The sequence below is a fragment of the Drosophila gunungcola genome, unplaced genomic scaffold (assembly GCF_025200985.1).
Source record: "Drosophila gunungcola strain Sukarami unplaced genomic scaffold, Dgunungcola_SK_2 000001F, whole genome shotgun sequence".
Lineage (NCBI taxonomy): Eukaryota > Metazoa > Arthropoda > Insecta > Diptera > Drosophilidae > Drosophila > Drosophila gunungcola.
In genome coordinates, this window is record NW_026453197.1 from 18,138,305 (window position 1) to 18,163,023 (window position 24,719).

Here is a 24,719-nt window from a genome sequence, read left to right on the forward strand (position 1 = left end):
GGAGATGAAGTACTGCATGCCCTGCGGATAGGGCGAGGATTTTCCATGCCCAGGCCATCAGATCGATGGCCAGAACGGAGGTGTCCCGTCGTCACCACTTTCTTGCTCGTTAAAAGGTGTTTTTGGCTAATTTGATTTTCACTTGTAAGACATTATACCTCAGTTAATTTTTGTTCTGAAAAAGAAAAAATATTACTATACTTTTTCATAGTCAACAGATATTTGTTCTTTGCATTTTTTTTGGAATAACTTAAAAAAATGTTTTTTATTATAAATTGTATTTTACGAAGAACTTGAACAATTAAAGACCTCGGCAAAGTCGGGTATCTTAGCTATATGAAAGTTTCCTGCGACGGTCTGCGCCGCATGCACATAGAAAAGCTGTTTCACGGACATGTTGGTGAAGGCGGGCTGCGATTGGTCAAACCCAGATTCCGGGGAGAAGTAAGCTTCATGGACCAGATTGAGGACCACTGGGTATGCGTGGTAGTCGGAAATTTTAGTGTTGCAGTCTGCTTGCTCTTTAACAAATATATCCAGATCATCCAATGTCTTTACCGCATTAACAAAGCAATTGTCAGGGCTCGAAGAAGCCAAGACCCTAATAAGTGACTGAGCGACAAGACTGCCAAGTTGGCTGAACTGAAATACAAAAAGGTGTTTATAAAAGACTTTGAAAACTCATTTGAAAAACTGTAAATTACCTTGAAAACGTCGTGGGCACGAGTCATTAAGAAAGGTTTGGACAAAATGGGGTAGGAAAATACAATTGTGTTGAGATTAACAGCACCAATTAAATATATAAAACGGGTTGGATCTGCCGGCACTGGATTGCCAAGTTTCTCCAACTCACGACGAGTGTTAAGCTGCCACATCTTCAAGTGAATGATTTTGAAGTCGTCATCGCTCTCCAAGTCAAGATCCGCGTAGTAATCTGTTACAAATAGTCGGTGATCCTTATCATTTGGCATATTTCCCACATTTGTGGAAATCTCGCTAAGAAGCTGCCTGGCAGCCGATATCTTGGGAGATGGTAAGCCAAGTCGATTTGCTTCCACTCTCTTTTTAATGGGCTTGATGATCGCTTCAACCAATTTTGTAACCTGGGATCGATACTCCCCAAGTTCCTTCGCACTCAGCACTTGTTCTTCATACAACAGATTGGTGGCAAACTCCATTGTGCTTCTTACGATCACATCGCACCGGAAAGGCATATCTGCTGTTTCTTTTAAACTCATGAAATCGGTGAACTGTTTCATCAAAAGACGGCCACAGTCTCCTTATTGTAGCTGCTTATCAGTTGATTGAGCTTAACTAAATAGTCCACACCAACAATCTGCAACTGGAAGCTCGGTGAAAAATGGCGTTCAAAAACAATCTCGAGATATTTTTTAAGGAAAACTCCATGCTGACTTTCCAGCTCCTGAAGAGTAAAACGCTTCTTAAGGGTTGTATACTCATTTTGATTATTTAAAGTTCTTGCCAGTTTTCTCAAATCTTCACTTAAGAAGTTAGCTTTACTCCTGTTGAATCCCATTTCAAGCAAATCCTTAGCATATATAGGTCCAGCGGGACTAGGGTTTTGGATCACCACCGTGTACTTGCTGCGATCCTCGAGGTCCACTTCGAGGCTCATCTTTAGGAGAACATCATCCAAGCCATAGCGACGCAATCGGGCGAGGGTCACTAGCCACTGGAAGCGCTCCTGGGGCCACTGGCTGCCATCAGGCGTATTTTGGGGCCAGGAGAGATTGGTGTCCGGCTGAACCAACTCCAAATAGTTCGCCTTCTTGTTCTCCTTTTCGTCGGATTGGCAGGCGTTGTGCAATTTGCTTACCAATTCTTCCACACTGCCCGACTCGTGGGCTTGATTCTTAAGATGCTCGAACAAAACATGGAACTTGCGATTCATATTCCCATACATCGACGAATAATCATCGTCGTCAGACCTGCCATTAACATAGTTTCTGAAATTCAGACAAGGATTGGCTGTCTCGTTCATTCGGCGCAACATTCGGTCCATCACTTGTGCATTTTGATTGAAGAACAATGGCTTCTTTCCAGCCTCTGCAAATACTCCAAGTAGGAGCAAATACCCGAGCCACAAAATGGTTCTTGATCTCCGATCCATGTCCGACAGCAAACTAATGAGCTATTCGCTATTCGTTCAGCAGCAGAACTTTTGAATCCATTGTCGTTGCTAGAAAAAGGTCGTACAGAAACAAAACAACAAAAAAATACATTTAATTTCACAAGCATTTTACGAGTCTCAAAAAAAAACATGTTGATGCTGTTATCTGTTCCAGCATGAAACCGATAATTGTTTTATTTCAGCATATAACAATGCGTAGAAGAGCTTTTCGAAATAAAGTACATGTAAAACAAAATTGTTCTTGTCCTCGGGTTCATTTCCGATGCATAACTGATTGGCAGTAGATTTTTTGAGTCTATTGTTGCTACCAGAAAGCTTAATTTAATTAAGTAATTTAAAAAGAATCGTGAAGAAACAAATTCTCAAATTTGATTGCAATCATCTCTTATCTTTTCCAATGTGAACCCGAAAATATTTTTTGGCTAAAAAGCAAACAGAAGCTATGCAAAATATATTAAAAAAAAAAACAAATTATGAAGTACATATAATATTCTTTTGATTATCGCTTACCTACAAGAGAAAGGGCGAATCTTTATAGTCCTTTATTTGAATGTAAGTATAAAATGCAATTGAGCAGCTAAAAGCTGGTAGGTCATAAACACTAATTCTACGGGCACATCCCTTGTCTAAGTACAATGAACACTTCTGAGTTTGTTTAAGGCGCGCGCTTTTTGGAACAAATCAACAACTTAATGCATATGGCATGGGCGTGCAGGGGGCGGGGCCATGGATGAGTCCTCCGGCCAGCTAGGAAATGTCTCTTAAAGTATTCGGCTTGGTGCCGTCCATGTCGAAGCAGCGACAGTTGCACGACGACACGGGACACTCTGAGTTTTGTCTGTTGGACGAAAAAACGGGTTACAATTTAAACAAAAAAATTAAAATTACACAGGTACACATGTAGCCAACAAATTCTACGAACCATTTGAACTTTGCTTATGAAACAATTTCAATTTTACTAGAAATCCACACTGCTTCGAATTTTCTAATTTCGATTTAATGAGTATTTATAAGAATATTTATTTCGATTTCCTGTATTAGTAGTATTTATTAAGAAAAAATAACTTTTTTACTGCTGCCAGAATTCCGATTAAATATCCTTATGAAAACTTTTAAAATCGAAGATTTTCTTTTACTCAGGAGCGACACAATTATCATGGCAAAGAATAAATGCTTCGTGTAAATTTTAAAAAGTTCGATGTGTGTTATTAGATTCTTTTACTTACTTGAACCACTGCATGATGTGCTCGGTGTGTCCGCCGTGGCGACATGTCTGGCACCAGGAGAACCACTTTGAGAAGGGCTTCGTCTGCCAGCCGGGCACCTCGGAGGTCGCCGTGTTCGGTGACTCGCCGTTGCTCATGTTCACCATGGTGCCCATGTGCATCAGGCAGAGCGAGCAGCGGGGCAGGGGCTTCCGGCAGCTGGGACAGGAGGAGAGTCGATTGGTGCTGGTGGTGGTGCTACGTGGACGTGGCTCATCCAACAGGGCATTCGATACGGACTTGCCGCAAAAGTTGCAGGACAGGAAGACGGTGCGCGAACTGCGCGAAGAGGGGCGAATGCCCTCGATCTTGATGTCCAGCTCGGCACGCTTCTCCCACAGACCCCAGCTGTTCAGATGATCCAGGTAGCTAGCAATCCAGTACTGGATGCGCTTGTCCGCAAAGTGCTCTTGCCGAAAATAGTTAATGGCCACCAGGGCTACCGTCTTAAAAACAATAAATTTAAAAATTAAGCATATATTCTCTTTGTATCTAAGGGTGGTCCAAATTTGTATGGAATGGTATGAAATGTTGTATGGAAATGTTAAATGCATCAAAACTTAAGGTGGAAAAAATTTCTTTGAAAAATGCGCATTGGCTTTAATAAACAAATTATTTTCATCAAGGTGGCGTAAACTAAATTTTATTTGTTGTTCTTAATATTTTCAATACTATCTAAGCAATGTCAACGTTTGAAATGGAAGTAATTTTCTTTTTACAAAATTCGAGCTGGCTTACGTTTCGAATGAGTAATTTTTATAAAAACCATTGCCTAGAACTTAAAATACAATTTTTTGGTTTTCGAATACATGTTTTTGTTTTTTTTTTTGACCACCCTAATGTAAACATATTTTAAGTTACTTTTGTAAAACCAACTCACCTGCACATCGAAGCTGGTGTCCATGTAGGACTGCAGTATGTTGATCCCGTCCAGCGACTCACCAGTGAGCAGCAAGCCATTCAGATCACCGCCATCTATGGCCGCTTGAATTTGCTGCGTTACATAATCGGCCAGCTTCGTCTCCGACAGATATTTGCAGGCGAAGGCCACGCGATCTGACAGTAAAACGCCCTCTTCCTTAAGAACTGCATCAAAATTATCCTTTTCCATGGTTAAAAAGGAGAAAACGGCCCTTAAATGTGGATCGTGTATCTGCATATTGGCGCTGGATCTCTGATTTCGCCACGTGGAACTGCACCGATCGGCATTGAAGCTGGACAAGGCAATCACCGTGATCCGGTACATGCTGGGATCTCTCATGTTGTCCGCCGCCGAGGAAAGAATGTTGCAGGCGTGGAAGATCTTCAGGTGGAACACGCAGATCATGGCCGCCCGGCTGTACTCCTTGTTGGCATACAACTGGTCGATAAAGCGTTCCAGCTCCTGCTCGAAAGCCCAGCCACAGAGTTGAAGAGCCAGGTCGCGTTGCTCGCTCCTTAAAAGGGATTTCAGATCAATAATAATATATATGCTAATTAATAATAATACATTTTATTGAATAATTGTAGTGAACTAAATCAAGAAAAAATGCCCTTTAAGTTAGCACACTAGGCAGTTCTTGATCTCTTGCAACTTGATTTTTAAAGGAGGTATTTTAAGATAGTTTAGGTATTTAGAATATCTCTAAAATATGCACCAAAAATATAAATAATTTGGACATAAACAATAAAGTAAGTTTGAAACTTACCTGTAGCATATCAACTTGTTAGAGTTATTGATGCCCTCTGGCCATTGGAGCACCTGAGATTCGATGCGAGAGCTGGCCATCAAGGCCTCTGAGGTGTGTCCCAAATTTATGCCCAAAGTGGCCTTCAAGCCTGTCAAACGATCCTCGCAGTAGACATTGTTTAGGGTGGACCAGACATTTCGCAGATATGGGGTTAAATGGAGCTCAGCAAATCGTTTGTTATCCGGCCTAATGCCATAATCCTCCAGTGCCCTCTGACGTGTCTCATCCACCAGATCAAGTTCAAAGAGTTCAGGTTCTAGTAAGTCCACATTTAAGGGGGAACCACTGGGACTGCTGAAGTCCAGGAAACTCCCACTATTTGTGCTGCAGCTGCTCGTGGGCTGCTGCTGCGACTGGTGCTGCTGGTGCTGCTGAGTGGGCGTGGCAGCTGTGGTGGAAGTTGGTGATGCGGGTGTGTAAAGTGGACGCTGCATCAGAAGTGGCAACTTTCGGCGATTACTATGAGCCGTATGCAAAGTGGCAGGCAATCGGAAATCGAGGATATTCACTGCATCTGCCAAAATTAGAGCCCTCTCGAAATCTCTCGAATGCCACGACAGGCAATTGACGAAGGCAAACTTTCCACTGTGCTGATATCTAGCCGGAAAGGGACTAATCTGTCGTTTCACATGGTAAATCTCTCCGGAATTCTCATTATCCACACTCCGAATGTCATAGAGGGTGATGTAGGAGGAATCTCTTTGCAGGGAGGAGAGAAGGCTAGTCCTAGTGGGGCACCAGGCGATCTGCAGATGATTCTTCGAGGACTGGATCTGCCTGAGCGGACTCTTGATGTTCCGCGGATCCCAGAGCGTGATCACAGAGTCCACATAGCTGCAAAGATAGTTTCCATTGGGCGACACCGAAAGTCCCTGCACTGTCTTCGTTTGAATGCTCTGGCAGGTGGCGTTGCTTTCTGCAATAGAATTTATATGAGAAGGTTATACTTAAGTTAATGTTTATAAAGCTTAGAACTAAGAAAAAAAAATATATTATTAAACACATTTGCAACTGATAAGTGTTATCCATATATATCTATATTAACTCTTTAAACCGACTCACGTCTCAGATCGAATAGCTTGATCATCTTTTGGCTCATGCCCGCAATGACCGTGCGATGGTTGCGATCCCAGCAAATCGAGTTGGCCGACTCGCCGACGCCAAAGAAGTTGGCAGTCTCCTTGGGAACACCTCGTTCGATGTCCCAGATGGTGATGCAGGTGTCGTTCCGATGGCGATCGTGTCCAATGGCCAGTATATTGGCATCCAGTTCGTTCCAAGCGAGGCAGGTGCACATGCGCTGCTGCCGGGGGGCTAGAAAATAAGATACACTTTAGTTAGGGTTAACATTAAGGAGTAGATACCACATACTGTACTCCCAGCTGCTGTCGTAGGTGTCCCGAAAATTGCATATACCGATTTTGCCATCGGCCAGACCCACTGCAATTATGGGCTGGTCACTGTGATAAGAGGCGGCCACGCACCGGGCATATTGGTATCGCGATTCGTTGGCGAGGTAGTTCACGGATATGTAAGGCAGGCGACCTGGAAAAAGTCGATTAATTAGGGTACATAAAATCTGATATACCCAAGGATAACTCACTTTTCTGGCTGTGATCATCCTTGCGGCGCACCTCGTATAAATGGATTTCCTGGCCCCACGATACGAATTTGTCGGGAAAATGCGGAAACCAGCTGAGTCCGTGTGTGTTGCCGCTCATCGTGGCCGCTTTTCCATCTATATGAAAAACTAATTTTCACTATAGACTTCAATTGCGTCGCGTTATCAGTTTGCAAAAACAAAAACGTCAGATAAACACTGGCACTGCTAGAAGAAGAAGAAGCAACCGGTTGAACAGCTGTTTTGTTCGCTTTTCCAACACGGCCCTCTCTCGATAACAGCTGTAACATACCAATGTTACCCAACATTGGCCCATCTCGATAACCTAAGTAAGCCGATTTTGTTTTTTTATTTTAGAAAGCAAACGTGTTTAATAATTTGTAACTTCTATTTTTATAATGCTACCCAAAACACCGAAGCCCGCCCTGTGGAAATTCATCAAGGGAAGTGCCAAGACCTTGTTTGTACTGGAGGCAGTTTGTTTTGCGGCCAGCTACGGTGTTTATTATCGCATGAACACAAATCGAGGTGCGAGGATATTTATATAAGTATCTGAATAAGTAAACAATAATCCTTTTTCAGAGTTCCGCCAGCACATCCACGAGAACTATCCCTTTGTACTAGGATTATTACTATAAAATCGGTGAAATTGTAGGCGATTCGACAGTTCGACAGTCGGATGCGAGTTATTGGAGCGCCCTAAAGAAAAGCGATTAGAAACCCCATTCAAAGATGCTCAGTAATCCATATTTTAAGTCCGTATTATGGCTAATTGGCTTTGGTGGCATGGGCTATGGCTTAATGCTGCTAACCGAACCGAATGCCGATAAAATAGAACGCATAAAGGCCTCCGGTGCGAGTTCAAAAGCACTAAGTGCAGATGACCAGAGGAAGGCACTGTTTATGAAGAAGCTGCAGGAGGCGGCCACCACAAGTACTCCAGTCTACAGAACATCGGTGGACAAAAAGGAAAGCTAAAGGCTTTTTCAATTACAATTTACCAATTTGTTATATCTTAAAATATAAATGTTAAGCATTTAAAACAAAGTCGAATTTTAATTACACACTGTTGAGCAGGGTGACTTAGGGAGCCAAACTTTATAGGTTTTACAGGTAATATAATTATCTAAATATTTGTATCAGTACCTTTAGGAATTCAAAAACTTTCAGATGATTACATTACATTACACTTTTCCTGTATAAAACGCTCAACATTTTCTGTTAAGCTCTAACATTTTCTGTTAAACTCTAATATTTTCTGTTAAGCTCTAACATTTTCTGTTAAGCATATTGACCACCCACATTAACAGTGCTGTGTAACGCCGGATGACCAAGCAGATCTTAACTTAGCGCAATTGCATTTAAATTGTTTATTATTTGCCATAGGTGGTAGAGATAAAGGAAACAAAGACTTGCAGCATGTCCGCGGGGGATGTACCTTTGGTGGGCATGGCCAAAATGCCGCCGGCAATGCAGTTCGACGCAAAGAAGGACTTCCACACGCGCACCCATCAGCAGGAGTTGGATGAGGCTTTTCTGGGCAACGAGCGACGTCCTTGGGTTCACCAAAAGGCGCGCAAGGATACGCGACGCGAGCGGGAGATCCTCAATGGACTACTTAGCTCCACCACCGTGGAATCGGACTACGCCAGCAGTTGTGTGGACAAACTGATTGCCGAGGACATCAGCTACAGGGATTTGGCATCCCTAACCGACGAGGATTTGAAACTCTTTGGATTCAAGTCTCCGCAACAACGCAAGCAGCTTCTGGAGATGTTCGATAAGATGCCCAATCAGGATCCCAGCTACGAGTACCTCCGCAATCAACCGGAGGCCAAGGGCTATAACAATCAGATCCTGGGCAACGCCGGCAGTCACTTTATGTCCTTGCGAGCCTCATTGGCGGTTACCAACTACAAGCTGCAGGTCTCCACGCCGGAGGATGTCGTCGTGGGCGATAAACGCTATGCCAGCTGCTTCGCCCTGGAAACCCTGAAGAGCGTTAAGCTAATCACGGATGAGATAGCCAAGGACTCTAGGAAAATCGAAGCCAATGCCCAGAGTAGTCAGGAAACAGGAGGATATGGATAACCAGGACCAAGAGAGCAACAAGAAGGTAAATATTACATTTGAATTATGAGTATTTTATAGAATATTATTATACTAAAATAATACCAATTTTGGCTGGTCTGAATTCATATTAAATTTAACATGTTAACAAACGAACTGGCAAAACTGTTCCAAGTTGGTATAAAACTTAATTTAATATGTAAAGTATCAAATATGAAAAATCGTATTTCTCAATGAAATATCTTAATTTAATTAATATTTCGCAATTTTTACTCTTACAGAAAAAATTCAGCCTGGCCTCCTTAGTGTACTTCACCACATTGGCGGTGGGATTCTCGTGTGCCTGGTTTTGGTGGTGGACTAAGTTCCACAGTGTTCCCCGACTGGAAAGGATTTCTGTCCAGACTTAAAACAAAACCATAACGATGCATTTAATAGCTGCATTCCCATTTTCTTATAGTATTTACGCACAAAGCTGTTAGAATTTACATATTTTTTGGTTAAGCTTTCACAAAATCTCAAACTGTATTGAAGTTTTACTGCCCAACAATTAAGAAAAAACATGAACTGTATTAACAATTTCTAAATTTGTTTATTTCTTATTGCTTTAAATTAATTTCTTCGGCGAGGAGAAGAAATCCCAAGTGGACATAGGAATCGACGTTCTGGGGAAACTCCCACAAAGTTGTGTACGCGATTAGCTGGCTTCTTTCAGTCGAGTGGGCAATGTTTTCTACAATAAAATAAATGAGTGGTATAGGCAAATTTTACATAAGAAATTATAACTAATATAAAAATAAACTTTGTCATTGATTTGATTATGTTTTTCCAACAAAACCATTTAGAAATGTTAATGAAAAACTTTTGAGAAAATTATAATGTTTGAAATAATTGTTACATATTATGCATTATTACCTGCCACTTCCTTTTTGACCAACGACTCTTGTTCATATCTTTCGGCTAGTTCTTTGGTAAAAGCCACAAATTGTGGCAATTTCCAAGACCTGTAGAATATTGTATCCGCTGCAGTGCCTGGCAACTTACATATAGCACTGAGTTGTCTAAGAAGTTCCTTTGCATTATTGGCTATATCCCCGAATATCGAGGCTATTATGGCCAACTTGTTGCAAGGCAGGATTAGATCATCCGGGTATGAGGTGCTTCCTTCGTCCTGCGACTTCTCCAGGCACTTGGTCTTCTTGGCCTCGATGGAATAGCAAATGGACGTGCCTCGCTGCTGGGCTAATTGCCATTTGGCGTAATTGTCCTGAAGTTGCTTAACTATAGTCTCCAACCTTGTTTTGCAGGTTGCCAAATTTGAATCATGACTTGTGGGCGATAGCAGGCGGGGGCTGTCCAGATCTGCTCACAATATATATAATTAATGATAACCACCTATATTTAAAGATAACTTACAACGAATTGGTGTCAGCGAGGCATTTAAATTGGCTTCATTTACTTTTTGCGGCGTTTTATTTACTTTGGTCATTTTGTAAACAACGTGAAATGTTGTTTACTTCAGTCAGTGTGTGCACACCTTCTTTGCAGATAAATGTTAAGCATCTGTTAACTTAATTTAAACATTGTGCAGCACTTAATATCGTATCTGGACTATGATTTGTTAAATTTTATAAATATTTTATTATAAAGTAAACGAAAAGAAATTGTTGTTTTATTAAATATTTTTTAGCAAATAAAATTCCAGATTAAAATATAAACTATCGATACATTCGCACAGCAACTATCGATATGTGCAAGCCTGACCAATGTGTACACTCCCGATTTGGGAATAAATTAAGCTCAATGAAAAAGTGCCGGTAATTGTCTAGACAAACCCCACTCAATCATTTTCCTTTGAATTTACATTCAGAACGCAACTAAAAATAAATTTCACAAAAATGTCAGCCTGGACACCACTTGAATCCAATCCAGAGGTAAGTACGAAAACCATTTAAAGCCGTATTCCAAGAGTTGCAGTTTTGCCAAAGTTTTGTTGTTGCAATTTGCGAAAATGTGGGCTTCCTTTAAAAGTAAAGGGATAGGACGCCATTAACTTTTACCCATTCCCAGGTGCTGACCAAGTATATACATAAATTGGGCGTGTCGCCAGCCTGGTCGGTTAATGACGTCATCGGATTGGATGAAGACACTTTGGAATGGATTCCGCGTCCCGTGAAGGCATTTATTTTGCTCTTCCCTTGCAGTGAATCAGTTGGTTTTTTCCCCTTTGTCTTAAATGTTCCCCTTACTAACTGGGTTCCGTTTTCAGTATGAAAAACATCGTGCCGAGGAACACGAGCGCATCAAGGAGGTGAAAGATGATCACCCAGCCGATCTATTCTATATGCGTCAATTTACCTCCAACGCCTGCGGCACCGTGGCCTTGATCCACAGCGTTGCCAACAACAAAGAGTATGTTACAACTTATAAAAGCAAAATATTTTTAGAACCTAAGGGTTTATTGGATACAAATCTATTACCGTAATTTAAAAGCAATTACATTTTTATAACCATTAACTTGCTCGTTTAAAATATGTCCTGCATTTGGAAGTCAATATTTCTAAAATTTAAAAATAATTTATATTAGAATCACATGCAAGAACATTCAAAAACTATTTCTTTGGTGTGAAAAAAACTAACGAGATCTAAAGGATATATCAGTTCGGGGTTCTATACAATAAATTATCGTTATAACATACATTATATTATTACAAATTAATTTTACTGCACATAACGGTTAAGTGGTATTTAATGTTTATATTACTTATCAAATGATTTGTTTATTTTCCCAGAGTTGAGATCGACAATGGAGTACTAAAGGCCTTCCTGGAGAAGACTGCCTCGCTGTCGCCGGAGGAACGTGGGCAGGCTTTGGAGACCGACAAGGATTTCACCGCCGATCATCAGGCTCTGGCTCAAGAGGGTCAGACCAATGCTGCTGAGCATGAGACGGTGATTCATCACTTTATCGCCCTGGTCAACAAGGATGGCACTCTCTACGAGCTGGATGGTCGCAAATCCTTCCCGATTAAGCATGGACCAACATCCGAGGAGACTTTCGTGAAGGATGCGGCCAAGGTCTGCAAGGAGTTTATGGCCCGTGATCCCAACGAGGTGCGATTTACGGTTCTGGCTCTTACCCCTGCTCAGGATTAGGCTGGATCTAATCCTATTAAATTGAATATACCACCAAGATCTCTGATCAGCCAGAATATACATTTATAAACCTACGAACATTTTTAATCTGGCTGAAAAGGCGAACGAAGCCCCGCCTTTTTAGTTAGTCAACAGTTTACGCATATTTATTTTGCCTTAAGCCAAAGCCACAAATGTATTGGGAACACTAAGTTTGTTATTAAAGAGTGCATTCGAGCTTGATGCTAAGCTTATACTGAATACTAAATGTTTTGATTGTTTATGGGTAAAAAATTGTTAATATTTGTGTTAGAAACTTTTAATAACATCATTTCCCTTATTAATTATAAAAAAAATAACTTAAAATTCAATAAAAATTTTAATTTAATTTGATTTTCTTAATTGGATTATTAAAAGATATACTAATGAAGGCAATTTAAGTAATAAAACAACGTTCAATATAAATTTTTTTGATACATGTTAAAATATTCAAATTTGTACTATTATCTGGGCGCTTTTAATTGCTCCCCCTTTGACCAGCACCCCTGTGGCAACAGCTGTTTACGATGTGGACTCCAGTGCGCATGCCTTGACATTTGGACATTCTCCACGTAGACGCTTGACAGCTGCCTCCTCCTCCTCTTACCAGAATAAACCAGGTTTTTTCTTCAGTTCCCCTTGAAGCGGACCATTTGCCAGGATTATTCAGCGCTGGAAAGGAATATAACGAAGCTATCCAGACCAGCAGGAACCCTCCAAGTGTGCCGCCCATCGAGTTGATGCCGAGGAGCAGCCGTGGAGTAGTCTTGGGGCAGCAGGTTAGAGCCGGACTTTCTGGCCAGGATGAGGCTGCTCAAGGAACTGATGCGTGTGGCCACCCAACATCGTGCCATCTACTGCTACATGCTGCTCAGCATCTGGATATTCCTTCTCATAGCAGGTTAGTAAAAGGACTTTACATTATAAATTATTTAAACACCTTCCCTTGCAGAAGGTTGTATAATTTCAGTAATATATTATGTTTAATTAATTATTAATAAATTAAATTCCTAATAAAAAGACTTTCTGTTAGTAAAATAAATTTAACAACTTTGCTCCCTTGAATATTGCCAAAATATCTCATAAAATGTAATTTTTTATTTCAGGAATGTATCGCTATGTGGGCAATGTTGAGTCGAATCCAGGAGGTGGCTCAGCTTTTGGACCCAGCTCCTCTGGCACCGTCAGTTCCTTGGGCGGCGAATCCTTGGCCTCGTCCACTGCCCATCGATTTGCCAAGTACAGAGAACGCTGTGCTCCGCTGTCGCAGCTCCAGCGTTTGGATGATGGCGGCATCTTGGAGGGTTGGAAGCTTCAGGGAGTGCTCCTGGTCATCAGGCACGGGGATCGAGGACCCATTTCGCATGTCCGCAGTGCTGGCATTAACTGCGGCGTGAGTAGTGGCACAGATAACCTGGTCAACAGGTGAGTAGTAAAAACAGTCAACAATAATTACAAAAAATTGTGACTTACTGATAAAAATAATTAATCTCAAAAATAATCACCATTATTTCATTAAAATACAAAAATATAATCGTAGCAGATTTTAAAACATTTTACAAACAGCAACCAAATACTATATTTCAATTGAATTTGCGTCTCTTATAAATAGTTGGTTTTTTAGTTTGAAAAAAATCGCATAATGATTACACGGTAAAAACATTATAGTAAATTTAAATGTTTTGCACTTAGTTTAAATATTTTTCGCATTGATTTTTATTTATAGCGGTTTTTAGTTATTTTAATTATGGAAATATTACAATTAAGTTTAAATTTTCATTTGACTATTTTCGGAGTTGGTTTTAATATCTAAAAATAGTAGTATTTGAAATAGTAAATAGTAATCATTTGAAATCCAATACTTTCTACATTAATCTAAATATTTTAATATTAATTCAGGTTGAATATTACGATTTTTCTGTCTGTATTTTCTGTCCCTGGCAAATTATTAACTGATTGGATTTTCTTTAGATATCGCAGCTTTTTGTACAACTCAAGTAGCTCGGCTTCGGGATCGAACCACATGTACTGGAATAAAGTGGGACCTTTTCATGGATTTCCCCTGCTGCCAGCCACAGAGCGTGGTTGTCCACTGGGTCAGCTGACCTACAAGTAAGTGAATCCAAAGTACTGAATTAATTTAATTAATTATTTATTTTCATCTATTTAGGGGCATTTCGCAGCTTCTTCATGTGGGTGACATTATGCATCAAGTGTATGCCCATCCTCTGGGCCTCCTATTAAAACCGAGTCCCAATCGTGGTTCAGTGGAAACAACGCCTCATACTCTGCTGAATTCGGATGAAGTGGTTGTATTCACCACTCGCTATCGTCGCACATTTCAATCCGCTTTGGCCCTGTTGTTCACCCTGCTTCCGGCGGATAAATGGTTGGCCCTGAATGTCCGGGAATCCCACAGCATGGCCTTCTGTTTCGGAGAGTGTAGTTGTCCTCAGTCGGCGCTGCTCAGGAAAAGATTAGAGGCCTTGGGCGATAGACAGCTCCTGAAACGAGACAAGGTAATGGAAGTGATGCAGTGGATCGGCGGAACCATACTACAACACACTCCGAATGGCATTAGTAATCCCTTCGAGGTGGTGGATGCCCTGCTGACTGTTCTCTGCCACGATGCTGCTCTGCCATGTCGTAAGAAAAAGCCACTTCCCACGCCAAAGCCATTGAAAAAGAGTCCCAGTCAGGAGCTGGTGGATGTGATCAATATAGATCAGGATGAAACGGTCGCCAATCCATTGCAGGTGATTATTTTTTTGAACTTATGTTTAATGGTTTACCCCCAGTTGCAAGTCTAAGAAACATACATTTTGGTAAATTTTGTATTAAAATATATGAAATATATAAAATGGGATGTAATTAGCACGTTGATTTCTATTTTTCAATGCTCATATCCTTGTCAATTGGGTTTGGATCGATTTGAAATTTTAGGGATATATTATTAAATATATACTTTAATAATATCAAATTTCATATTTTTAGGAGGGACAACATCAGCTGGAACCGGATTCCCCTGAGGTGGAAAACGGAAATCCTTCGGTTCAGGCAGAAGAATCTCAGGATGGCTGCGTAGAGCCTGCCCATGTGGACACCCTGATGTCCTTTGCGGATGAGCTATCTCAACGCTCGGCTGGCCACTCGTACTATAAGCTATCCGGATTGCTGCGATCCTATGGAATGATCCGTCACATAGTCAGCTACATGCTTAAGATGATCTCCGGCGATAGGACAAAGTTTGTACTTTATTCTGGACATGATTGCACCATGCAGTATCTTACAGCTGCCTTGGGAATCATTACGAGTCAAGGTCAGACTATAGCCTATGCCTCCAGATTGGCATTTGAAGTTTATCGGAGTGAAGCGCACACGGATTACTACTTCCGAGTGGTCTATAACGGCAGAGATGTGACGCAACAGATTGATTTTTGCGAGGGAGGAAAAAGCCTCAGGGTCACCAGGGATTCCAGGGGCAACAAGGCCGATCTGTGTCCCATTGAGAATATCATTCGCTTCCTGCACGAGGATTACTTCAGTCCACTGAATGCCACCAATTTCAAGGAAGCTTGTGGAGCTGTCAATCCCCCAAAAGCTGGCGAGTTCTAGTTCACCCAGTAAATAGGAATTATAGGAGCCCTTTTCAAACTGTGATAAGTAGTTAAGATGCCACCCAAAAAAGTAGCAGAACGACCGCTTTTTAGCGATGTTATCCTTTTACCTTTAGCTGAATTTTAGTTAACGCATTCAACTTGTTGATCCACAAATCGAAAACGATACATATCAATGGAGCACTTGTTAGCTTTTAAGAACATAACATACAAAAAATGGATGTAGGAATAAATCGTAAACATATCAACTTTATAAAGTTAATTTTAAAACAAAAGCTTGAGAATAAACTTTCCTCGATTTTTAGCATTTAATAAATGTTTCCGATTTTTAAAGTAAACAAATATTTTTAGGAACATATCAACTCTCCGAGTAAAATGAACACTTGGAAACGAAGACGGATGATAAAAATTTGATTGTAAATAAAATTACGTAAACAGAAAAACAAAAAATTAAAAATGGAATTATAGGAGAAAACATTCCCATACAAATTTAAGCTATAATTTTGAAATTAAATAATGGAATTGGAAAACACATATCAAACTTAAACGTGAACATTTCAAGCATATTTTAAAGAGTTTTACAAACATGATGTAATAGAATCTACAATAGTTTTAAATTTAAATAAATGTTTCCGATTTTTAAAATAAATCAATCTTTTGTTTTGTTGTTTTTTTTTTTAAACAGTTTTAAAAAATATTTTTCTTTTGATGTTATATATTTTGCAAAAATAGTGTTATATATATGTGTATATATCTATATTCACACTTATATGTAGCTCGTTTCATCCATTTACAGTGACTTATGAGCATTTTCGATTCCGAGAGCGTGTCATGACTATTTAATTTTATTTATAGCACTAAAGGCAATATGAATTGGTTCTCTGAAAACTATAAAGCTTATTTAAAGATATCTTAAACAAATCTGTATAGGTATGTAAGTTTTTATCAGTATTGATTTATTTTTATTAAAACCAAAAATTCTTGAATACACTAATAGATTATAAAATATTTACGTATTAGCAGGAAATACATTCCTGAATACAGCAATAGGTTAAAGTCAAAAAACATATTTTTTGGTTCTAGTTTTTTTTTAAGTGTAAAAAATATTTACGTATCAACAGGAAATACATTTTCTTTATCCCATGAGCTCCATTCAGTCACTACGGAAATTTGCAAAGCTTAGCCAAATTTACACCCCAAAAATTAAAGAATATATTTAAACAAGCAAATCAAATTAAATGCTCCATGGAAGCGGTAAGTAGTCTTTTGCTTATTCCATAATTTTCAAACTTATTAACTGTGATTGTTCAATTTGGAATTTAACCATAACGCAAATATTTGAAGTTGTTTTACTGCTGACATTTGGGTTCATGAAGTGTCTTGGCTGGAAACATATAAATTAAGACTTTAACAATCAATAAAATTGGAATTATGTTGATAAGATTTAAAGGGAATCTTCATCTGTGATTACGTTAGATAAGGTTTCTTAGATAAAAAAAAGTTTTGTCAATCTTAGCTCCATGTGCCAATTACCATATTTTAACCGACATTATTGCAGAAGAGCTCGCGAAAGATGGACAACTACAGATTCGGTGCTTTTGATTATGTCGTCTTTATAGGAGTGACTATAATATCCATCGTCGTAGGACTTTATTATGGATGGATAAGGTAAGTAAAATAGTAGTGGTCCTGCTAAGCTTAAGTTTTAAAGCTAAAACCAGCATAATTTTATGATTTTTATTTGTGGTAATGATTAAGAATCAAAGTTTTCGCTAAACTTATTGAATAATTTTTTTAATAGAAAAAGCAAACAGAGTGCGGAAAACACCCAGTCAAATGTTGTTTCACCCGAAATAACAAAGCAAAACTTCGGATCGGATAAGATGAACGAGTATTTGATGGGATCGCGCAACCTGAAGGTTTTCCCTGTTGGAATGAGTTTATTAGCCAGGTGAGCAAATTACATCCAAAATCTTAGACTCTTTTATCACCTACTTTTCTACAAAATATCGCCAGCTTTATTTCTGGAGTTGCAATACTGGGAACACCTTCAGAGATTTACTATTTTGGCACACAATATTCTCTTATTGTCGTGGCAATCATTATCCAAGGATTAGTTGTATCGTTTATCTATTTACCTGTGTTTTCAGCTCTTCAAGTGAAATCGTCGTTCGAGGTAGGGCCATCATAAATTTGTCTTTTCTATTTTGTACCATTTTCTGTTTTATCTAGTACTTGGGAATGCGTTTTCACTCAACTATACGAAGCATAGCTTCTATACTTTTCGTCATTCAAGTGGTTCGTTTAACTTATTTCTAAATCTTAAACTTTTATTAATAAGCAAGCCATTTCAGCTGTTATATATGCCCTTTCTTGTTTTTGTTCCGGCCTTATCACTAAATCAAGGTAAGCTTTATTTAAATAATCTTTGGATAACATAAATAAATTAGTTTTTTTTTTAACCTCAGTTTCCGGGCTAAATATTTATGCAATAGAAGTGTTGATTATAGTGGTATGCGCTATATACACTTTGTTGGTAAGTTACTTTACATATTTAATTTAAATATGTTAATTATTATAACACTTTTATCTGCAGGGCGGTTTAAAGGCGGTGGTGCATACAGATATCTGGCAAGTAGTGATTATGTTTGTTTCCGTACTGGTTGTGGCTATACTGGCGACCAGTTACATCGAAGATCTAGATGTTTTTTTTAAGAAATTGGAGCAAGGAGGAAGACTTATCTTCGGCAACACAAATCCATCGCCATATGTGCGTAACACCGTTTGGAGTGTCCTCATCGGTAACACATTCTACTGGACTTCAACGAACGCTGTTCACCAGTCGATGGTTCATCGATATATGTCACTTCCCTCACTTAAAATGGCCAGAGCTTCCATTGCGTTCTTTGTGATTGGAGCTGTCATTTTCTACTCAATTCTTTGCTTTATGGGATTGTTGATCTTTGATAAGTACCAGGATTGCGATCCGTTAAGCGCAGGTCTAATCATGGTGGGTATTAGAATTTTAATTGATGATTTAAATATTCAATTTATTTTTATCTGAACAGAATAACGATCAGTTGGTGCCTCTGTTCGTGGTTCAGAGTGTCGGTCATATCTATGGCATGCCTGGCCTGTTTATAGCCGGTATTTTCGGAGCTGGCCTAAGTTCCCTATCTGTTATGTTTAATTCTACTTCCCTGGTGATCCTGGAGGACATAGTCCGTGGTTGTTTCAAGATGCAGCCAGGTGAAAGGGCATCAGCGATTTTGGTCAAGTCCAGCGTCGTTATCTTGGGTGTTATAACCTTTGCTTTACTATTTATTCTGGAGAAAGTGAGTGGCATACTAAGCATTTGCATGTCGCTGGTGGCCATTGCAACAAGCTCCTTATTTGGCATATTTACCCTGGGAATGCTGGTACCTTGGTCAAATACAGTGGGCACAGCAGTGGGAGGAATCGCCGGCTTCCTCCTGACCGGATGGATAACTTTTGGGGCGCAAGTTGCGGCAGCGTCGGGTCAACTTAATCCCCAACAACTTCCGGTGTCCGTTGAAGGTTGTTTGGCCAATGTAACCCTTCCTGAACATTATTGGCTGGACGAGGAGGAAGTGTTTCCATTGTACCGTCTGTCATTCCATTGGATAAATCCCATTGGTGTGCTTACAGTCGTCATTGTGGGTTCCCTGGTATCCCTGGTGACCAAACCCACAGACATCAAGACTCTCGATTCGGATTTGATATCACCAGTTATACATAGGTAAGACACTTAGTATCAATAATTAATCTTGTTATCTAAGTACTCTTTAAATTTTAGATTCCTTTCAAATAAATGCTTTAAACAACGCGAGATTCATGAAAAGGAGACCACGGATGTTACAAACGTTCCTTAAAATGTATAACTTTATAAAAAAAATTAAAAACCAAAACAATGTTAAAAAAAAAAAAAAATTTTAAATAAATATCACACAGAAAAAACAAATTGTTAGTATCAACTAGATATTTACTGGTCAACAAACACGTACATATAATTTTTACCATTGTATACATATAAAATAACGGTAATTTTACGTTTTCTCTCTGCACAAACATATCAAAAAGGAACGCCAAAAATCAAGACCAATTTGATAAGGAATTTCATCCAGTCAGTATCATTTCCAATACATGTTTTTTCTGTGTAGGTTTGAACTTATGTACATATGTATGTTAACGAAAACAAATTAAAGTCAACGTTTAGATTACTAAAGTTTCCAAGAGTTTTTCTCCGAACTGGAAAGAGAGACCGAAATTGCACTTGCAATTTCTGCTCTCACCAAAAGCGCATCATCAGCAGCAACAAAAACAAGAATGATAAAGCAAACGAGAGCAAAGACCCCGCCAACGGCGAAAAAAAAAAACAAAAGAGGGGAGTGGAGTCATTATAATCCGTGGTTGAGGTGGAGAGTGGGGGTTGGGGCTTCAAGAGTGGGGAGAACAAACACGCAAGTATAACGCACACACTCGCACTCACACACAGGCAATAATAGAGTGACGGGGGGAGAGCGAGCGAGTGGGGGCATCGCGCAATGAGCGCGTGTACCGTACTGAGAACAGCGTAATGTAAAATCGTTGCTCTCCACAAAACTGGGAGCCTGTTGGCATTCAGTACATTTTGTTACTTTTGTGCACGCAGCGCAAAAGAGGAAAAAAAAGAGCAACCAAAAAACGTAGAAGTGGCACTTTGGGAAGGGGAATATCGCTATCGCTCGCAGGAGAAGGTTGAGTTGTAATGGCTTACTCCTTAAGCTTTTTTTGTAATCCCCTTACAATGTCCCGTAAAAAAAAGCAGCGTACATATGTGTCGTAATGGACCCTAGGGGCGGCAATCTTCGCTCGCATGGTGCATGGTTGTGTTACATTGGGAAAAGGAGCCCAGATTTCGCAGCCTAGCGATGCACCTGCAAAAAAAACAACTGAGAGCGAGCGAGAGAGAGGAACGAGAAAAAAAGGGGGTGGAGCAGGTGCGCCCACCGATTCGCGATGAGATTTTTGCAAAAATCTCCGATACATGTTAACTATACCCACTGTATATGCAACGGAGAGTGGCGAATGTGCTTCTCTGGTTTTCTGCACGCCGCTGAGTGCGCCTTCGTCTTCTGGGCTGTTTTCGTGTTTTGGCGAGTGGGGGCACAGTTGCAGTCTGCACTTGGCCAGCTTCGATCCGATTTCGATGCACTTGCACTTGCCCTGACCGCCGTTTCTCCCCAACCCCTGTTTTTTTTAGCCTGGCTCCCCATATCGCTGTCCCTGTCCCCCTCAACTGCAGTTAAACATGCAATGAGAGAGTAGAATGAGAGAGATGCATTGCACTCGCACAGTGGGACAAACTTTTCATAACCATTGTTAAAAGAAATACAACCATACAGAGGCACGACGATCAGTCAAAAATAAATCTGTTATAAGCGTCCGACCAAACAGAAAGACATTTCTTGGAATTTGGTAAGGCAATAAAATCGTATACGTAATATTAAACCAATTTTAGGGAAAAAAACTTTTCAACTTTTGAAATGGTGATTGGATTAGGTGTTTTCTAATATAATAATGTTGACAATTTGAATAATTGTCTTCATTATTAATCAAGCAACGAGCTTAAATTTAATCTTGAACAAGAAAACATATCCCAGTCGTATAGGTAATTTTAAAATTTTTTTAGTAGAAAAATGATAGATTAATTCGACTTGTGGTTTTTTTAATACACAAACTGTTTTCGACTCTCGACTACAGTACTCATGATGGTAATAATGTTTTGATAAGAAAAAACTTTTCAAATAGGGCACGAGTCTTATGCGTAATTTTGGTTAAGATTGTGTTTTCTATTTGGATATTGTTCATGTTAATTTGCTCTTTGCTTACAACTAGTTAAGCAACTTTCATAAGGTGGGATTTAGATACATATCTTTTTTTTTGGGTCTGTTTAGTGTTATAAGCGATAAAATAAAATTAAAAATGATTTAAATAACAAATTAATTGAATGGAGTCTAATGCTTGTTTCCACTGTGCCAAGGCAATCACAAAAATGCATTGCTCTGTTGCTCTTTCTTTCAGTTCGTTTATCTCTGCCCCGTTTGCTCACATTGAAAAAAGCAACAACCCATACGCACACCAACGTTGAACTGGGGCAGTGACTGCAGTGTGAGAGGGAGACGCCGAAGGGGAACCGTTGGCGCTGACTTCTCGCCATCTCCCTCCCTCTCTCTTACTTTTCATGCATTTTTATTTCGTTACACAAGCGATTCCATTCCAATTTGAGCAGAGGAGCCGCTTTTGCATCGGTGCTGAGCCTCTGTTACAAAATATTGACGAAGAAAAATCATACAACGTTTTTTTTTCAAACTTTTTCTCACAACCATTTTTCATTGCTGCAACGCCAGCGAAATTTGAGTTTTAAGACCGTGTATCGTGGAGAGGAGACAACTTCTATTGCGCGGTAAGGTGAGGATTTCTATGTTCAGTGGGGTTTTCCGTTTTGGGGAAAAACTGTGGACAGGATTTTTCTTAGGCGCCCGAATAGATGCAACCAGTTGGAGTTGCACACTCAGGTGGGTTGCAGGTTGCAACTTGGTTGGTGTTGCATTTGTCTAACAGCAAACCGAAAAGCGCAGCAAAAACAAAAGAGTTTTCCCAAGCACTCGGATCTAGGCTCGCCGACTAGGCTTCGTTTTAATTTTTTTTTTTTGCTCTTCGGCTGGCAGATGTCTGAACGTCGGGAGATGCACTCGCTGCACTCGATGCACTTTTCAAATGTGCGAGCGCAGGGGCACACAGTTTTCCGCCAACAAGAGCAAAAGGGGGCGGCAATAGGAGCCCTAGGCACCCCCTCCAGCCCTCCTCTCCCATTCTCCTGATTCTTACACTCTCTTGCTCTCACACCCATAGACCACAAACACGGAGAGCCGCTGTACACAGAAAAAAATGATTAACATAAATTGTCTAACAGATACACCAACATTTGCATATCTTTTGTATGTGTAAATAAACCCAAAACATAAAATGAAACAAGAAATTTTCAAATCGATCTAACATTTAGGGCTAATCATCTTTAAAACTTGGTTTTAGATTTTACAATGATTATTTTTAAAACTACATTTTTAACAAAAATCTAGATTCATATCACATTTCTTTCTAATAAATGTTATTGTTTTTTTACTTTTATTATCGAAATTGTTGTATTAAATTTATTGATCTTCCATTTCTTGCACTAGTTTTATCATAATTTTTTAATTTTTCAATCTCTATTTTCATTATTTCAGACCATTAACTATTGCTTACATTTTAATTAAAAATTCAAAATTTTAATATATTGAAGGGCTTAAAACACTAGGAAAAATTTTGTTTTTATTAACTACACGTAATATTATTAAATTCGCTTCCATATTAGACATATATTTTTTACCGTGTAATATAAGGGGGCGGGACGGAGAGGCAGATAAGTGCAGCTACGTGCACATAGAAGAAATTGTAAACCATATGTACACGACGACGTTGGCGTAATTGCAGCAAAATGCAGCTGGTAAAATACAAACAGGGTTGTCAAGGGGGAAGTAAGCCTTAAAAAACCAAGAGCTGACTTGGCAACAGAGAATGCTTGGCAATAATTTAGCCCTACGTACAAAATAGAAAAGAAAAAAAAACAAACAATCAATTTGGTAAGTAATAATAGTGCAGAAAACTTTGAGTACCACTTTTAGTTAGTGTATAATACAGATTTTAAAAAACATGTCTTATTAGTGCTGCCAGAAAAGAATATAATATATTTTTAAATGCTAAATATAATAAATGATATATGTATTTAAACAAGACGACTTTATATCACAGATGATATCATAAGCCAAGTAAGTGATATGAATATTCATTCTCTATAAGCGTCTGCTCAATCCTGTCCATATTTTTTTAAACCGAGAAACAAGCAAAGATCGGGATATCGGAACAATTTGGAATGAGAGAGTGCAATGCACTGACCGCGAGTACATTGGCCCCAAACTCACAGACACCGCAAAAACGACCTTCCTCCCTCCTTGTCTTTCCATATATCACTGTCTCGCTCGCTTCGTTGCGCAGCCGTTTGCCGTTACGTGTTACGTCATCCGCTTGGGGCCCTCTGATCGCCTGTTCCATTAACATCGCATGACGCAAACTCCACCGAAAACGTACATTTCTCAACCACAGGGCACCGTCCACATTGAACGAACGGTGGATCCCAGGGCGGAAGATATATGTTTATGGGGCATCCCCACATTCCGGGGGCGACTCCTTAACAGCGGCGGGCATAGAAAATCATTAGAAGCTACCCAAGAGCTACCAAGTTGTCATAGAAATAGCAAAAGTCTGGCCGACAACTTTGGAAACCTGGGTAAAGTGGGAAACTGGAACCGGGTGCCCGAGAAGGGGTCTTGTGGAGCCGGGGCTTGGGATTGGGTTTCAGGTTTGGCTCCGATTGGTTTCTACTTCTTGGCGAGGGTTTGGTTGGGAGTACCTCTGCTAACATCGATTGGGTGGCGGCCGGGCTGTAAAAATTAACATAACAAAAATGGCCCACTCTTCTTCCTGAACACCCCCCGCATTTTCCATTTTCACATTACAATTTCACATTTTTATAGCGAAATTTCTTAGAGCCTGTTCGTTTATATTTTAAACATACAAACGTCGCGCTTCCCACAGAAATAGCCCAAAGTGGTGTCCGCCCAGCTATTGGAACTTCGAGTTTTCTAGCCATTTTTCGGTTTCCGGGGCACGCCTTCTAAAATTATAATTTATTATTATTATATTTCGTTTGCTTAATTACACCAGGAAAACAGAAGTGGCCGAGCACCGTGGGGCGGTGCGAAGCTGCCGAAACTCCCGACTTGCATTCAAAACCGCAGCGAAGGCAACAGGCCACCATCCTCATCCAGACCATGGCCAGAAAACCAGATAAAATAAACAGTCCAAACCCCCTACACTTCCATTGCCACTTCGATCGCACACGTGGAAAAAAAGTCGGGCGCTTTAGTTGAGGTTTGCAGTAGGTGTTGCAAATTTTAATTTACAGGCATTGAATCTCTGCATTTAAAT

The 24,719-nt window shown here is 39.8% G+C and overlaps 9 protein-coding genes across 10 annotated transcripts; 6 read left to right on the forward strand and 3 right to left on the reverse strand.

Moving 5' to 3' along the window:
* Positions 1 to 269: 269 nt before the first annotated feature.
* Positions 270 to 2,408, reverse strand: LOC128262612 (uncharacterized). 2 transcript variants are annotated; one of them, XM_052996982.1, is made up of 2 exons: positions 705 to 2,408; positions 270 to 642 (listed from the first exon to the last, which is right to left on the reverse strand). In XM_052996982.1, the coding sequence occupies exon 1, from the start codon at positions 2,129 to 2,131 to the stop codon at positions 1,259 to 1,261; it is 873 nt and encodes a 290-aa protein (XP_052852942.1). In that variant the 5' UTR covers positions 2,132 to 2,408; the 3' UTR covers positions 270 to 642; positions 705 to 1,258. The 2 variants fall into 2 exon arrangements, with proteins under 2 accessions (XP_052852942.1, XP_052852941.1); XM_052996981.1 differs by having other exon boundaries at positions 705 to 2,081.
* A 271-nt stretch (positions 2,409 to 2,679) lies between these two features.
* On the reverse strand, positions 2,680 to 6,986 carry LOC128262594 (GATOR complex protein MIOS). The gene is made up of 7 exons (XM_052996941.1): positions 6,751 to 6,986; positions 6,519 to 6,692; positions 6,210 to 6,461; positions 5,106 to 6,063; positions 4,298 to 4,853; positions 3,379 to 3,863; positions 2,680 to 2,990 (listed from the first exon to the last, which is right to left on the reverse strand). Exons 1-7 carry the CDS (start codon positions 6,866 to 6,868, stop codon positions 2,900 to 2,902), a joined length of 2,634 nt encoding a protein of 877 aa, XP_052852901.1. The 5' UTR covers positions 6,869 to 6,986; the 3' UTR covers positions 2,680 to 2,899.
* A 117-nt stretch (positions 6,987 to 7,103) lies between these two features.
* Positions 7,104 to 7,485, forward strand: LOC128262629 (protein CEBPZOS). Its single transcript, XM_052996999.1, is given in 3 exon segments — positions 7,104 to 7,296; positions 7,351 to 7,391; positions 7,393 to 7,485. Coding segments are annotated over 3 exon segments (264 nt in total). The 5' UTR covers positions 7,104 to 7,166.
* Positions 7,486 to 7,500: 15 nt separating this feature from the next.
* On the forward strand, positions 7,501 to 7,815 carry LOC128262630 (uncharacterized). Its single transcript, XM_052997000.1, has one exon. It carries the CDS (start codon positions 7,501 to 7,503, stop codon positions 7,744 to 7,746), a length of 246 nt encoding a protein of 81 aa, XP_052852960.1. The 3' UTR covers positions 7,747 to 7,815.
* Positions 7,816 to 7,938: 123 nt separating this feature from the next.
* LOC128263572 (uncharacterized) lies at positions 7,939 to 9,410 on the forward strand. The gene is given in 4 exon segments (XM_052998702.1): positions 7,939 to 7,965; positions 8,155 to 8,835; positions 8,837 to 8,884; positions 9,120 to 9,410. Coding segments are annotated over 4 exon segments (885 nt in total). The 3' UTR covers positions 9,249 to 9,410.
* On the reverse strand, positions 9,407 to 10,384 carry LOC128262622 (cyclin-dependent kinase 2-interacting protein). Its single transcript, XM_052996992.1, has 3 exons — positions 10,255 to 10,384; positions 9,754 to 10,200; positions 9,407 to 9,571 (listed from the first exon to the last, which is right to left on the reverse strand). Exons 1-3 carry the CDS (start codon positions 10,325 to 10,327, stop codon positions 9,438 to 9,440), a joined length of 654 nt encoding a protein of 217 aa, XP_052852952.1. The 5' UTR covers positions 10,328 to 10,384; the 3' UTR covers positions 9,407 to 9,437.
* Positions 10,385 to 10,614: 230 nt separating this feature from the next.
* LOC128262621 (ubiquitin carboxyl-terminal hydrolase) lies at positions 10,615 to 12,234 on the forward strand. Its single transcript, XM_052996991.1, has 4 exons — positions 10,615 to 10,772; positions 10,909 to 11,049; positions 11,108 to 11,250; positions 11,631 to 12,234. The coding sequence occupies exons 1-4, from the start codon at positions 10,737 to 10,739 to the stop codon at positions 11,992 to 11,994; spliced, it is 684 nt and encodes a 227-aa protein (XP_052852951.1). The 5' UTR covers positions 10,615 to 10,736; the 3' UTR covers positions 11,995 to 12,234.
* A 284-nt stretch (positions 12,235 to 12,518) lies between these two features.
* On the forward strand, positions 12,519 to 16,282 carry LOC128262599 (2-phosphoxylose phosphatase 1). The gene is made up of 5 exons (XM_052996949.1): positions 12,519 to 12,913; positions 13,119 to 13,437; positions 13,984 to 14,124; positions 14,183 to 14,768; positions 15,007 to 16,282. Exons 1-5 carry the CDS (start codon positions 12,817 to 12,819, stop codon positions 15,625 to 15,627), a joined length of 1,764 nt encoding a protein of 587 aa, XP_052852909.1. The 5' UTR covers positions 12,519 to 12,816; the 3' UTR covers positions 15,628 to 16,282.
* Positions 16,283 to 16,791: 509 nt separating this feature from the next.
* On the forward strand, positions 16,792 to 19,403 carry LOC128262602 (sodium-coupled monocarboxylate transporter 1-like). Its single transcript, XM_052996957.1, has 9 exons — positions 16,792 to 16,883; positions 17,188 to 17,297; positions 17,431 to 17,580; positions 17,646 to 17,805; positions 17,862 to 17,927; positions 17,984 to 18,035; positions 18,098 to 18,165; positions 18,226 to 18,639; positions 18,698 to 19,403. Exons 1-9 carry the CDS (start codon positions 16,875 to 16,877, stop codon positions 19,391 to 19,393), a joined length of 1,725 nt encoding a protein of 574 aa, XP_052852917.1. The 5' UTR covers positions 16,792 to 16,874; the 3' UTR covers positions 19,394 to 19,403.
* Positions 19,404 to 24,719: the final 5,316 nt, after the last annotated feature.

What these genes read in the sequence shown, in the direction of transcription:
- LOC128262599 (XM_052996949.1), top strand. Translation starts at nt 12,817, where the DNA reads ATGAGGCTGCTCAAGGAACTGATGCGTGTGGCCACCCAACATCGTGCC. An exon ending in ACAGATAACCTGGTCAACAG is followed by an intron (nt 13,438 to 13,983) that starts GTGAGTAGTAAA and finishes GATTTTCTTTAG; the next exon opens with ATATCGCAGCTTTTTGTACA. An exon ending in CGGTCGCCAATCCATTGCAG is followed by an intron (nt 14,769 to 15,006) that starts GTGATTATTTTT and finishes TCATATTTTTAG; the next exon opens with GAGGGACAACATCAGCTGGA.
- LOC128262594 (XM_052996941.1), bottom strand. Translation starts at nt 6,868, where the DNA reads ATGAGCGGCAACACACACGGACTCAGCTGGTTTCCGCATTTTCCCGAC. An exon ending in CGACAGCAGCTGGGAGTACA is followed by an intron (nt 6,462 to 6,518) that starts GTATGTGGTATC and finishes CTTATTTTCTAG; the next exon opens with CCCCCCGGCAGCAGCGCATG. An exon ending in ACACCAGCTTCGATGTGCAG is followed by an intron (nt 3,864 to 4,297) that starts GTGAGTTGGTTT and finishes ATTGTTTTTAAG; the next exon opens with ACGGTAGCCCTGGTGGCCAT.
- LOC128262630 (XM_052997000.1), top strand. Translation starts at nt 7,501, where the DNA reads ATGCTCAGTAATCCATATTTTAAGTCCGTATTATGGCTAATTGGCTTT.
- LOC128262622 (XM_052996992.1), bottom strand. Translation starts at nt 10,327, where the DNA reads ATGACCAAAGTAAATAAAACGCCGCAAAAAGTAAATGAAGCCAATTTA. An exon ending in CTCGCTGACACCAATTCGTT is followed by an intron (nt 10,201 to 10,254) that starts GTAAGTTATCTT and finishes TATTGTGAGCAG; the next exon opens with ATCTGGACAGCCCCCGCCTG. An exon ending in GGTCAAAAAGGAAGTGGCAG is followed by an intron (nt 9,572 to 9,753) that starts GTAATAATGCAT and finishes ATTTTATTGTAG; the next exon opens with AAAACATTGCCCACTCGACT.
- LOC128262612 (XM_052996981.1), bottom strand. Translation starts at nt 1,259, where the DNA reads ATGAAACAGTTCACCGATTTCATGAGTTTAAAAGAAACAGCAGATATG. An exon ending in GTGCCCACGACGTTTTCAAG is followed by an intron (nt 643 to 704) that starts GTAATTTACAGT and finishes TTTGTATTTCAG; the next exon opens with TTCAGCCAACTTGGCAGTCT.
- LOC128262621 (XM_052996991.1), top strand. Translation starts at nt 10,737, where the DNA reads ATGTCAGCCTGGACACCACTTGAATCCAATCCAGAG. An exon ending in CACTTGAATCCAATCCAGAG is followed by an intron (nt 10,773 to 10,908) that starts GTAAGTACGAAA and finishes ACCCATTCCCAG; the next exon opens with GTGCTGACCAAGTATATACA. An exon ending in AGCGTTGCCAACAACAAAGA is followed by an intron (nt 11,251 to 11,630) that starts GTATGTTACAAC and finishes TTATTTTCCCAG; the next exon opens with AGTTGAGATCGACAATGGAG.
- LOC128262602 (XM_052996957.1), top strand. An exon ending in GGAATGAGTTTATTAGCCAG is followed by an intron (nt 17,581 to 17,645) that starts GTGAGCAAATTA and finishes AAATATCGCCAG; the next exon opens with CTTTATTTCTGGAGTTGCAA. An exon ending in AAGTGAAATCGTCGTTCGAG is followed by an intron (nt 17,806 to 17,861) that starts GTAGGGCCATCA and finishes TGTTTTATCTAG; the next exon opens with TACTTGGGAATGCGTTTTCA.